The sequence below is a fragment of the Taurulus bubalis genome (assembly GCF_910589615.1).
Source record: "Taurulus bubalis genome assembly, chromosome: 18".
Lineage (NCBI taxonomy): Eukaryota > Metazoa > Chordata > Actinopteri > Perciformes > Cottidae > Taurulus > Taurulus bubalis.
The window spans coordinates 16578473-16592717 of record NC_136606.1 but is presented as its reverse complement, the minus strand read 5'-3'; the positions used below and the strand labels follow the sequence as shown (position 1 = coordinate 16592717).

Sequence of the window (14245 nt, the reverse complement as noted above, 5' to 3'; positions counted from 1 at the left end):
TCCACGGAGCATTTTAACCCTTTATGAACTCTGATATTCTACTGCAGCTACTAGAACACATGTAATGCAGCTTCGACAGGAGACTGTGTTTCCGTCTCACTTTCATATTTTACTAAAGCACACGGAGCATCAGCGTGAGGACGATGCATCTTATAAACGGAGGCCACTTGTTCATATGACACACACATTAGGCAGGGAAAGCGGGGGTCCTCCCCCAGAACATTTTCAGCGGAAAGATTTAATTTCTTTAATCAGTTTATAGTGGAGCTTTCAAATATTTATTCTCATGTGGATCAACTCGACATGATTTACTCTTCCCTCCTCTTTTTTGTCTGTAACCTTATTAGATGTGCATGTGGCACCTATTCACCAATCTTGTTTCAGCAAGATTTCTCACTTTAAACCTTTCTGCACATCCAAAACAATCTGTATGTGTTTTCTAGGTTTAGAGAATGAAGCCATAGTAATTTGAGAAAAAAAGTGTAATATTACAATGACTTCTTATTAGGCATAAATCTCCCCATTGTGTGGCTCATTGTCCACACAAATGTTTACTTCATCACCTCTGATAAATAAATAAAAAAGAGGCTAGATCCACTTTATCATGAACATCACATCAAATCCCTCCATTGATAGTAATTTCAAGCGGTTTACATCATTCAGATGCAGAGAGACTAATACAGAGGTCCTGACCTCGGTGACCTCATGGCTGGCTACGACCGTTGCATTCTCCGTTCTGCTCCTCTGCGCTGAACACGGTTGTAGTTGTAGTGTTTGCACCCCCTGCACCTTCACCAAATGTGTCGAGGCAGCGGTAGCTCCCCTCCGGGAGAGCAGTGTTTGCATTTTTGGCTCATTTCCAGGAGAGCAGGCAGCAGCACAGTTAGGTTGCAAACTGCGCTTTTTTGGAAGTTTTTGCAACTAGTAGGCTGAATTGTGTCCATGGTTGTTGTAGCGCTCTGGCGGCTGCCAGCATACCTCTCGAGAAGTCTAATGTAACAGATATGGGTCAGCCTTTAACCGTGATGGCATAATCCAGAGTGTGAGGGCATCATGGCCTAGAGGTATGCCTGTATGAGCAGAGGTGTCTGGACAGAAATGTACTCCCATTTCATTGCTGTATTGTGGTTGTTATGACGTTCCCTCAGGAGCCAAGGGATAAGGGTAACCCTATCTCCCTGAATTACAACAGCAAGGCTCTTCCATCGCCCCGAGCTGTGAGGGTGCAGTTGACCAGGGGCATAGCATCATGGGTTTGGTAGAAAAGGAGTTTCTGTGACTATTATGTGTACCAGTTAGGCCAGTTTGGTCATCGCTGCACACTTCTGCTTGACTTAACAGTCTGGATGGGTCATCATTCTGTCCTTTTGACTGGGTCTATGATGCACTAGTGTGCTGAAGGTCCGACTCCGGTGTGGTGGCTGCTCTGCAGTGAGTGAATATACGACCCCATACTACATGTGTTACACAGACTGACTAGCCTGAAAGGGAACCACATGTTACGTCTCTAACGTCTGTTCCCTAAGGAAGAGTAACAAGATACAACATCTGGTTGCCCCGCTGCACAGCTGGGCTCGGTGAAGAGCGGCTATCGAACTGAGGGATGGTCCCGGTAGGCATAGACATACACCACCACAGGCCATTTGCCTTAAAATACAGGTGTCTTCAGGTAGGTCATATTGTACATGTGTTGTACCTTGTTCACTTCTTCCGGGAACAGAAGTTACAGATATAACATCTCGCTCTATCCTCTGCCTTTTTCAGCAGTACAGCAATCACATTCAACCGTATTTCTCGCACCCATCCATCTTTAACGAGCATAAAACAGCAGCATCAAGTGTCAAAGGACTGCTAACATAACTGCTTGTGTGAAGAAAATCTTGATTCAGTTGGTACGTAAGTCCAACCTCCACGATGTGATTTGTGTTTGACAGGTTGCAAACATAAACATGTATATTCACAGACATCAGATTAAGATAATTGACGTCACTCTTCTATATTAAGAACTGAACACAACTATGTCGCCACTAAAGCTAAGACCCACCCTCTCACTCTCTCACACTCGGTGACATAATGAATTACAAAAGGCATAAGTATGCACAGGCAGTCTGGTAATTTAAAAATAGATCTGAAAGCTCTCTGAGGGAGTATTGAATTTAAATGGATCAGGAAACAAAAAAATACCCGTTGGCACTGCTCTTTTAAGGTAATTTTATAAGTGTGCAACAACTTTCATGAAGCTTGAGATAGAATGAGACCATCCTGAATATAAGGACCTTTACACACAGAGCCAACTTAAAAGAGCCAAGGATGACAAAGACAGACACCACCTTTGGCTCACGACTTCTGCTAAAAGCTGTACTTTAACACACCACAAGGACAACAGCAGGTTCACTACGGGCATGTCCTTCATTTGTACTTGGACAATATGCCAGAATAAACAACATAACAATGTAGCTGACCATTTTAACACCATTGTGAATGTAAGCAAGGTTATAGCAATGTTACCTGTACAAGCAGTCCATGTAGTCAGCTCCTTTACTGTACTCATCCCAGTATCTGTGGTACATCACTAAAACCTTCTCCTCTGAGTCCAGGACTTTCTGAAATACACACAAACATGACATGTGTTATGGAAAGCAGAAGAATGCCGAGATAAAATGCACTCTAAAAGAGTTTTCTTTGCCAGCCCTTGGAGAGCTTTCGTGAGTGCTTACCTTGTACAACTGCCGAACATGATTCTCAAGAAACACCTTGGTCTCTGTGTATAATCTCTCACCCAAAGGCTCTGGGTACGCGACGCACAAGGCATAAATGTCGCTGGTGTCGGAATTCAGGATAAACATGAGAACACACGTGGTTTGATTATGTTTAGATGTTAATATACAGTTAATAAAGATGTAGTATGGAATACTAGATACAGCTTCTGCTCTGCTTAACGTCTGCCTGAACAAACAGCTAATTTCACACTGACATTTAACATCAATAACAACTCTTTGAAAAATCTATCTACCTTTCTTAATTAGCCATATTTGGTGTTTAAAGTCCAACACATAAAACTCTATACAAGCTGGCCCTTACTTTATTGTGCTAAGTAGCTGTATGACTTTCTGTCCACAAACCCTGCTCGAAAAAATGAGGAGAAAGCTTGTGTTGCAGTTTCATTTTCAATTTCAATATGAAGCAAGTTGGCATAGGATACGAGAACCGATCATTCCACGTGGCTCTCTCCACGTAGTCGAGCATCACAACAGCCTTGATTGTCGTCAGTAGCTTGTTCCATGTCTCATCAAAGTCCACCACCCGCGGCTTTAAGGACATTGTAGAGTCTCTCTTTCAGCCTGATAGAAAAACAGGAATACAGAAGTGATTAAAGGAAATTAAAAAACAAACACAGAAACTGCTTGACTCTTTAATTCCGGTCCTAAATATGTATGTTATCATAAAACTATCCACCTGTAATTTGGACCGTTTAAAGCAAACTTACTGTTTCCTACGTGAATGGATTACATCCTATTAGTGAACCCAGCTTAAGCAGGAGCATCAAAACAGAAATACACAGGCAAAGTGATACATTACACAAAAACATAACAATGAATAACATTGTCATGTTATTGTTTATGAAGCTCTCTGCACTGTATATAGTAATAACAATATTAAGCAACAATGTGTGTGTTTGTTTGTTTAAAATAACATGCATGAGTATAAGGATTTGAACAAATCAAAACACATGAATCAAAACCAACTACATTCAATAGATGTCAGGATATAGGCCAAAGTGACATGTACATCAACAGAAATAAGCCTCTGATAAATTGCCTGCTTCAAAACAGCTGCTCGCATTACTATAGCAGCAACAGATGAGATCAACATTGTGCTCAAGTTCATGGAGGTAATGCTAACGCTCATCAACAGTGAATACATTGGGAGAACCATCAGGTATCAATAACTGTAACGTCAGCTGTGCAACGAACCAGGGGACTGCTGCATTTCTAAAATATATATAGACTTCTCTATCTGTGTCAGAAGAATCACAGATCAGCTGCAAGTAGGAGAAACTAGGCCCTGTGTTGTTTCTCGTCATTCATACCAGTTGATTTCACGTCAGTGAAAACACTGCAACATCCTCATGCAGCTTTTTTTGCTACAGATTTCACACATGCCAATATCCGTCCTTTGAAACACAGTGTCAACGTGACTAAACACACAGCCTTCCTACAGTCATGATAAAGGCAGCCAAGTTAAGGTTACTAGCTAGCGGAATGCCAATCCCAAAATAGGATGGCTAGCTAAAAGGCTAGCTAGCTCCTAGCTAGCATGCTACTTCCTCCTGCTCAAGTCCCAACAGTTCGGAAGGCAGCGGCTTGCAGCTCGCTGTTAGTCAGCTAGCAGGGAGCTAACGGCAGCTCAGCTATCGTTAGCTCAAATGTTCATCTTCTTTGCAATTTCCCCACATTTGTACTGACAGCTCGGCAGAACATGGTGCTGTTGTTAAACAAAACGGCTTGCTGAGGTCGAGCGTGGACTTTTGAATAGTACGTACCTCTGTTCGGTATTTATTTGTTATAAAACTCAAGTTTCTCCGCTGTCACAGGCTTGATTTGTCTCACTTACAGGTCTTTCCTACCTCTGGGACTATACCATTGTATTCGGTGGGGTGTGTTGTGAACAAGTGTAATTTGGTCGTCACGCTTTGCGGCTCTTTGCCATAGTAAAGTGTCTTTGAGACGTTTCCGATTTTAAAGAATGTATTTCATATCTATGCATACTTGTGAGAAAACGCCGATCGCACACGGGTCCAAGCCATAAGAACACCCATGTGTGCTGATGGTATCGCCCAAAACTACGGAAACATTTTAGGAGATTCTGTATGTTATAATCTAATGTACTGTATTGTATTGCATCTATGTTCTGATGAGAGAGGGTAAACATGTTTTCCTCAGCGTAAATTATAAATACACTCCGTATATGTCTAACTGCGGTTATTCATCAAGTTTTATTTTCCTTATGATATGTTACATAAATACCCACCGGACATTGAAACAAACAGTTATGCGAGAAAAATGGCAACAACACCAAATTAAACTCGTTCGCAAACAATGGTTAGTGTGGCGAATGGCATTTTAAAAACCATAAAGGAGCTACAAATATCATGATGCATATTGTATTATATTAAATACCGAGTAGCAGCAATAGAAGAAAAAACAACCAATCAGAATGGTCGAAAAACTGCTGCCTAACGTTCTTTGGAGATTCTAAACAACAAACTGTCAATTAACTGAAGCTTCGTTTGTTCAGATCAAGCTCACCAGGCCACTACAAAGGGTACAAGGTACTTTCATGTGAGTATGCCGGTTCAAATAAGTAAATTAGCATGTTATTTAGCGCTGGGTAAATTAGCTAAGCAAGGTAACATTGGTCGATATGAGGAATTTAACGTGTACCCGGCTAATTTAGACACTAGCTAAAGAATATCCGTTTCAAATAGCGTTGAAATAATCCGTTGTATTATCTAACTGCAACATGTATGTCGGTTGGCAAATTATTGGCAGCTGTAAGCTTTGTCAAACTTTCACCCAACCTAGAAATAAAGCAGAGAAGAAAACCTTCGTCAGTTAGTTATAACTGACGTTAGGTTAACTGACCTAACCAGCAGAGGGAGACATCCAAGGTCCACTTTTCTCAAACAGGAAGAGACACTGTCATCTCCACCAAAACATCCACAGTTGGACATTGTAACATTTTGTGTAATGGAAAAATTGCTTTAATGTTGGGCAGCACTGGTGGCTGATAGCATGCTGTACTGCCCCATTCCTCCTGTACTGTATGATTCCAGGCAGACAAAGCCCTGAGGAGAAATAATGTAGAGGAGTGCGTCCCAAACTCTTGGGAAAAGTGAAGACAAAAAAAGTACAAACTTCTTGGAGAAACCAAGCAAGAGGAGTATGAGGTGGCAAAGCAGCGAGCGGCAACTCTAATTCGGAGTGTCTCGCTGTACCCAACATTGTGTACACATTAGAAACCCCTAACTGTAACCCTCTCTGCTCCCCATCAGAGTGAGCAGCAGCCAGTCAGAATGAACCAAGTGAAGGTCGATGGGAACTCTCTGTCTGATGTACCCGTTTACCAGGAAAACGGTGACAGTAAGCATGCCTGCAAAACCCATTTCCCCCAAGTTTGCCCTGTTACTTCCTCTATGCACTGTTGTGACACCATTGCTATAGGGTGGGCGGGGGGGGGAATTGCAATGAAAACTTTATAGAAAGTGACTTTTATTTTAAATACAACTTACTTAAAAACAAGCTTCCCGATGCACAGCCTCCCACCAGACTCCTGGCGTGTAAAGTCGCTATGGGTAACGTGTCATTAAACCGTTGTTCAACGCTCACATCCAGCAGACACAGAGCGGCTTTATCACTGAGTTGTGTTTGCGTCATAGCCCTTTTAGCTCTGTTAGCGTCTTCACCCACTCCTGAGGGAAATACCCAGGGGTTCAGACCGTTACCAGCCTTCATGTTTGAGTTATGTACTTGTGTAAATCCTGCACACTCATAATAAACTGCCACATTAAGACAAGTATCACACACTTTATGAAAAGAGTAGACGATTTACTGTTGCTATAATCACAGATTGTGTCATTGAATCGGCTGATCTCTAACTACGTCATCCTTTTTTCTTTCTTTTTTAACCATTTAACCTTCCAGTTGGGTTCTTTATAAGAGCTCCCTTCCAGTTGCCTGCCCGGACAGAGAATCTGCCACCTATGTGTCTGTCCAGCACGCCACAACCACAGCTGCAATCTAGCGCCCCGCAATGCCACGGGGAGGCGATGAATATGGTGCCGAACACCATTATGACCTCACTGCCAGGTGACCCTTAAAAAAAGACTTATGTGTGCATCATAGAAGTTATCTTACGAAGGATGAATAATGCCATATACATCAAGTACTAAGGCTATGCATAAGAGAGAAAGGTTATTTATGAGTTAACTTGGTAACCTTGCCTTTTTTTCTTCCTGCAACCCCTCTGTCAATATCAGAGGAAACTATTATCCTGTCATGAAACTAAATTTACCTTCAGGGAAAAGAAACAAGGGGCACAGAAAGAGCCACATATTTGATGAGCAAGGCCAATGTTAACGTCATCTGTTAGACACACCCGAATTGATTCATTCATCACATGATATGTTCGCTTTGCACTTTACCACCTCCAGCAACAAATGTCCAGGGCAACCCCTGGTGGTGTTGTATGACAGGGATGCTCCTAATATAATTTATGAGCAACAAAATGCATTATATCTATTCGAAACATGAGGTAGGGTGACATTTCACTAGGTTTAGGTTTTACACTGTACATCTAAAAAACAACTAAAATAGTCAAATGCTGCCTATGTATACCACTTATTGATGTGTTACTAAAAATAATACAATGATAGACAGTAGAATATAAAAGTCACAGGGGCCATTTAAGCACTTTTACTCTTTAAGAATATTATATATTTACAAACATTTACTTGTGAATTCAGGACCTTTTTCTTGTACTTGCTTTTACTTAATTAAAGGAACACTTGTCCCTCCTACCTGTAGAGATATACCAACAGAAAATAGAAAATAGTTCCAACATGAAACTGCTCCCAACAAGGTCTGTAGGTCATAACATCTTGCTGTTTTTCAAATGCATTTCTTTTCTACGCTTTGACCATCACAAGCCGAGTGTCATACATTTCCATTGTATTAGAGAGAAGGCAGACATCTCTACGCCTTATGTCTCTTAAACTAGGCAACTCACACCAAAACAATCAAGATCGATAAATAGAACCAGAGGTAAGGGGACAAATATGTGTTTATGATTTTGGGGGTGAACTGTCCCTTTAAGTAAAAGGATCTGAATACGTCCTCCATCCCTGCTTCACGTTCTCCTCCAATGGCTGAGAAATTGTCAAACAAAACATGGGACGTCGTCAGATGTCGTTTAAAAAAAGTAGGTCTTCTATCTACCTCTGTGAAACCCACAGAGGGAGCCAGCTCTTTCCTCGCTTTGGGGAGGGGATGAGTCAGTTGAGAGATTATGTCTCGCTGTGACAGTGACTCCACATACATGTGTGGATCATCATGTGACATGGCTGTATGGAAAACCTGGCTCAATAGTGAAACACTTCTTTACAATATTTTATCTAGATATTCCATTGGGATTATAGCAATAAAAAGACACAACATGTTATCAAGGGTTTGATCTGGCTCACACATTGAAGTTGTAGTTTTAGTGAGTGGATTCCAAAGCCTCTCAGGACTGTCAATCTTCAACCAGCAGTCGAGCTGGAGAGCATTCCTCCCCTCAGAGCCCCTGACTCAGCGCTGTGTCGGGGGAGCAAATCAAACAGTCGCCATCAGGAGGCCAGTGATGTCATGGTGATGTCAGTGCCTCTAATTGCACACATAGCCCCGGTGTTGGCTGTGGCAACATTTCAGTCAGAGAGAAGACTCTGAAGGGGACGGGTTTCTCTTGGAAAAGCCTGGGAGTAGACGCAGTATGGCTGTAACTGGGGACGAGACCAAAACCGGTAGGTTTGCCATCATCTCTTTTACTGACAGACCTGGAGAGAAAAAAAATGTATGTTCTTTAGTTGAAAACTCTGAAAATATAGTGAGTTGTTTTTTTTATGCCAACATTCAGTTTGGCAAAATGTGCAGTTCATTCGTATTGAAGTTAAAAAACAAACAAATCTGGATTATTGCAATTGGCTTTTTAGACATTACACATTTGTTTATGTTTGTTAGTGATTGTTTTGAGCTTAATCATTTCCTCTTAAAAAGTAACAAAGGACTTTTGAAATATTAACTGAATTTTCCACAATCAGCAGCAAGAAGCTTACTCCGAGGGTACTCACAGGGTTTGCTTGTCTCCTCAGTCATGCTCTCTCTCTCTCTCTCTCTCTCTCTCTCTCTCTCTCTCTCTCTCTCTCTCTCTCTCTCTCTCTCTCTCTCTCTCTCTCTCTCTCTCTCTCTCTCTCTCTCTGTGAAATGCTTCGGCACTCGGCCCCCTCAGAGCACATAGCAGCAGTGGCTGACGTCACTGCTTTTCCCTACACTGACGTCAGCCAGTGATTATACGCAGTTCCCTTTTGTGACTCCCAACATATCACGGAATTAATCATCAACGTGCTACATGATATGAGGGGGCAGTGAGCAAACAATGAACAGAAGAAGTAGATAAGAGTATCCTACTTTTTTCAGTGCCACACACTGATTTGGTGGCATGGAAGAGTGGAGAATTAAATGTGGAATTCAATCTCGCAAAATCTCGAATTATATCTATTTATTATTTAGACGTTCTCATGGAATCTCTGGGAGTAAGAAGAGCTTCTGGTGTCGACAAACTGTGAACAAGTTAAGACAGGATTATGTATATATTATAGCTTTATCTGTCACTGAATTGAAAATAATAGACTGACAGATGTAGCTGATTAAATTGACCAAACTAGCCTGAGAGCAACTAAACTACACTGTGCACTGCTTAGGCTTGCAGAGTAAAATATGTCCCTCTCATTATAAACTGCATGAATACTAACTCATATGTCATCCATGCACGGCTGAACAAGACAAAGTAACGCCTACATTTACAAAGTCTTTACAATTATTCCTCATACGTCACAGCTCGTGATGCGATGGTGAGTAGCCACTCGCTGAAATCGGGTGTGACACAGTTTACACATCGCTAAAGTCTCTTTCGAACTAAGACTTAACTTTCATTGGGTGCAACACAATTTAAACAATGGAAAAGTACTTTTTAAGGTTAGAGTAACTACTGGTTGCAATCAGTGCCTCACCAACAATCACCACAGCGCTGTTCGTAACGGACATGCGAACAGCTGGTGCAAACCAACCCCGTTGACACACGTGTTGTCTTGTGTCTCCCCAGGAAACTCGGGTGACTTGACTGCCAGCTCCAGCCTCCCTCAGGAGGGGGCGGGGGCCGTCGCTCACAGATCCATGCTAATTGTGAAAGCCAGCATAAAGAGGGAGCACCGCTTGATAAAGAACAGGTAGAGGACCATTCACTCGGCCACGCCCATATCATCAGCCGATGCTCCATATAGTAGTATCAATGAATATGGGCCTTGTGATTAACATGCAATGGCAGGGGAGGATGGGTTAGAGTTGTTTTTTAAAGCAATAGTACAACATTTTGAGAAATATGCTTATTTACTTTCCTGAGAGTTCGACGAGAATACTCTGATCACACTGAATATGAAGCTTACAGCCAGGAGACAATTAGCAGTTAGCATAAATACTGGAAACCGAGGGGGTTTAACAACAATGTTACCGTCACATCGTTTTTTTCCGACAGAGACCAGTCAACACATTATCCGTCGGCCCTTGATTGACGCTCTAGGTAACCCTGTAGCATTAGTTTCGCCTGCCATTATGTGTTCATTACATACTTAGCATCCTTCAAGATGAATTTTTTTCACTGGACGTTAAGTTTAGGTAACCTAGGTATAGCTTTCTCCACCGTTGCTCCTCGACTCCGATCCAGAAGGTGTCACGAGCACGGTCACAATTACAGTCGGCTTAAACCCCTTTTGTAGCTCTTGTAATGCGAGCTCTCTCTTTCCCTTGGTGTACACTGATTCACGGTGGGCTCCCTGTTGGGTCTGGGAGAAAAGCCAAGAAGCTTTTTCCTTTCTACACGATAACTGTTGTTGTTGCTTCCAGGGATGCCTCCCGGGAGTGCCGGCGAAAGAAGAAGGAATACGTCAAATGTCTCGAAGACCGCCTGGACATGCTTGAAAATCAAAACAAGACTCTGATCGATGAGCTTAATGCCTTAAAAGACATCAACTGACAGTCCAGTGATTCCTTTAATTGTGCGGACTGCGTCAGCCTGCCTTTGCAGGGGGACTTGGGGACTCTAGCTTTGCTTATGCAGACACACAACACCCCTTTGTCCTTGCAGTAAAAATGTCTTTAACCGACGATGTTAATGTTTCCGTAATTGGGGACGCACTGGATGATTCAGAGCCAAAAACAAGAACCTTGTGTCAGGTCATTATTATCAGGGAGCATTACGGGGAAATTGTGTCCCTTTTTGAACAGGGAGAGTGGCAATAAAAATAAGGAATACGTGGACGGATTGAAGAGCCGCACCACCTTACTGGAGACCGAGAATAAGATGCTGAAGGCCGAATTGCGGCGCTTGATGACGATGGACATCAGAACGTTCACCCTACGTCTGACACCAGGGACAGCGCTGCATTCTACACAAATTTTTCATTTTTGCAAACATAATTTGGCTCTATTAAAATGATGTATCAATTGATCGTCTTTCTGAGGGTTTGTTGTGCGATGCAAATGCTCCCAGAAGCCAAAGGTCAAAGGGAATCGGGCCTCACAGAGAAATGTTTGTTTCATGGTATTCTACTTCAGAAACTCTGACGCGAGCACACGGCCAGGAATCAACACCCGTCTTCCTTTTTTATTTAACGTACAGACCTGCCAGGATGTGTTGTGGCATTAATATTTATTTGTGCAGATTTGCCCTGTATTTTTCTTTTTTAATGTAACGTTTTGAATACATAGTTTGTGCAAACATTTTAAAAAAGGACAAAAGTATTTATGTTAACATGAATAAGTGTATATTTGGTAAATGAAAACACCCATTTGTAGAATTAAATGAACTTACTGTTCACGTGGCTGAATTTAGAAGTTCTCTGGTGGTGCTCTGTTTCCTCCTCGGTTGTCATGTCATGATCACCTCTTCTGCTTTATTAAAGTTCTTGCTCAGTTTCTTTGTGTTTGTCTTCTTCTTCCACACAGTTAATATATAGGACACAGTAGCATAGTTCCATTATGAGTGTTTATAAGCTTTGAGCCCATTTTACATAAATCGCATCCAGATGATTGTGCATGTGCCAAGGGCAAGTAAAGATCGGGCCCTGGTTCTCAGTCATGGCCTTCTCTGACTTAGCGGATGCAGTCGACGACTCAAACACTCAAGAATGTGTCGCAGTGCAAAGAAAAGCGAGGAACTGATTTATCTTTTATTATCAGAATGATCTTTTGCAAAAGGTTTGCTTGCGGTGATCCCTGCACTCTCACTCCCCATGTGCAGTTTCGGTGGGGGGGGGGTCACTCACATCTTGGAAACAAAACCACAGAGGCAAGAATCCAATACCCCTGAGAGCTGCGCTGCACCTGCGCCTGTTGTGAAACCTTATTCCTGTCCGGTCCATAACAAAACACTGTCAACATCCACCCTGTCAGAGACAAAAAAAACACTGCGGAATGCACCAGTAGGTCAAAGGAAATATTGTCTGAGTAAATTGACTACACCCAACATTTAAATCTTACTGCATCAATGAGAGAAGATGGACTGCTTTGTGTTCCAGACAGCAGCTATTAAGTTCCATTATCTCAGGGAAATGGCTGTCCATTACATAGTTTGGATTGCCTGTGACATGCAAAATGCTTTAGTCTGTGATCTTGGTTTGCAGAATTTGAAACAGTCTTTTTTTCTTTCTTTCTTTTCTTGCATTGTTCTCTCATTTAATGCAATGCAGGTGCAGCACCAGCAGGCTGCACTGCAGCACCACGCCTGATCATGTAATAAAGAAAGAAAAAGAAGCCTGTCAATAACCATACATTCTTCAATGCTATCAACGTGTCTACATTGTCTTGCCTGTCATGGATAACATCTCAAAGGATTAGGCTATTCCTCAGGACCTCACTCTGTTTACGATGACCTCCACTAATCTGGCTTAATCCTGCAGACAGGTTTGGTATGAGCAGCACTCTGTCACAGGCAAAGCCCCGTGGATTTGTCCGTCATGAGTCAAGATCCTATAATTAACTGGCACTCACAAATATGAGTAAGAAGGAAATGACAGATGTCCAGGCGTTCGCTCACCTGTTTTGCTCGGTAGCCTATTCTTAGTTGACTGTTATTAAAAAACTAAATGTTATAGACACATTAAGTATCCTGTGACAATCTTTCTATATTTATTCAAGCATCATTGCTCTTCAAATATACATACACAGTAATAGACACACATACAAAAACAAGGACAACAAAATAGAACAAAAGTAAGCATACACATTTACCTACTATGTGCACGTACACACACACACACACACACACACACACACACACATATGTATGTGTATGTATATATATGTGTGTGTGTTATATATGTATATAAATATATATATATATATATATATGTGTGTGTGTGTGTGTGTGTGTGTGTGTGTGTGTGTGTGTGTGTGTGTGTGTGTGTGCGTGTGTGTGTGCGTGCGTGCACATAGTAGGTCAATGTTTATGCTTACTTTTGTTCTATTTTGTTGTCCTTGTTTTTGTTTATGTGTCAATTACTGTGTACGCATCTCGAGAGCAACGGAAAAGGTCAAATTCCTATAATAATAATAAGATGTATTGTCCATGTATAATTATACATACATGGACAATAAATCTTATTCTGATTCTAATTATAGGTTACTGCCTGAAGATACAGGTAGGTATCTTCAGGCAGTCCTCCACGGACTTCCGAAACCCACCTGAAATAATGTGAGAATATATTTAGTCTATTATAATCTATATTTATATTGATATATTTCTTAACTAATTGTAGGCCTTTATTCAAAGCCGGTCACAATTGTCCATTTATTACATTGTAACCACCTACGTGAACCGGAACCGTTTCTCATAGCCGTAATACTGTAGTTTTTTAAGGTGTGTTTACGCGCTACCGGATATTGTATTGTTGATTTGCTTTCATGTCGCCGACGACCCTTCTCCCACGACTTGGTACAAAATTACAAACAGCAGGAATACAGAGTTGACTGAAGGTAATAAATAGATAAATAATACATTTCTATTGTGCGTTGCTCTTTGAAAAGATAAACATGCAAAGGACAAACAATGCCACAATATCATAAAATAGGACATCAAACGATGTGGTTAGTTTCGCAGGTTTATTTGAATTTTTTTGTTATTATAGTATTCTCTCTGGCTCCCGTGGGTTAAAAACGCCTGGACTAAAAGGTTTACTTAATGCATTTAAAAAAGTGCGTTGCCATTTCTTAACCTTAGTGTCGAAAATTCGACTTTACGGGGAGCACCTGAAAGCAACACACCAGCGGATGTAGCAGCAGCAGCAGCCTACAGTAACGTCGGCAACCATGTAGCGCCGAGAGCTAAAATATCTCCTCAAAACACACCATGTCCTCACGTTTATCTTGGTCGCCAT

The 14245-nt window shown here is 41.6% G+C and overlaps 2 protein-coding genes across 3 annotated transcripts in view; one reads left to right on the top strand and one right to left on the bottom strand.

Annotated features, from left to right (window-relative positions):
• The window catches only part of cul2 (cullin 2), a gene marked incomplete at its 5' end in the record, with an annotated part of 11093 nt that extends 7772 nt beyond the window's left edge, over positions 1 to 3321 (bottom strand). For both annotated transcript variants that reach the window (XM_079234385.1, XM_079234386.1), the window contains 3 exons: positions 2509 to 2603; positions 2718 to 2820; positions 3203 to 3321. In XM_079234385.1, the coding sequence (XP_079090511.1) occupies positions 2509 to 2603; positions 2718 to 2820; positions 3203 to 3321 (317 nt within the window). The remainder of the gene's footprint in view (positions 1 to 2508; positions 2604 to 2717; positions 2821 to 3202) is intronic.
• Positions 3322 to 8488: 5167 nt separating this feature from the next.
• LOC306750578 (cyclic AMP-dependent transcription factor ATF-1-like) lies at positions 8489 to 11774 on the top strand. Its single transcript, XM_079234025.1, has 3 exons — positions 8489 to 8560; positions 9919 to 10042; positions 10716 to 11774. Exons 1-3 carry the CDS (start codon positions 8530 to 8532, stop codon positions 10843 to 10845), a joined length of 285 nt encoding a protein of 94 aa, XP_079090151.1. The 5' UTR covers positions 8489 to 8529; the 3' UTR covers positions 10846 to 11774.
• Positions 11775 to 14245: the final 2471 nt, after the last annotated feature.

What these genes read in the sequence shown, in the direction of transcription:
- LOC306750578 (XM_079234025.1), top strand. Translation starts at nt 8,530, where the DNA reads ATGGCTGTAACTGGGGACGAGACCAAAACCG. An exon ending in TGGGGACGAGACCAAAACCG is followed by an intron (nt 8,561 to 9,918) that starts GTAGGTTTGCCA and finishes GTGTCTCCCCAG; the next exon opens with GAAACTCGGGTGACTTGACT. An exon ending in CACCGCTTGATAAAGAACAG is followed by an intron (nt 10,043 to 10,715) that starts GTAGAGGACCAT and finishes TGTTGCTTCCAG; the next exon opens with GGATGCCTCCCGGGAGTGCC.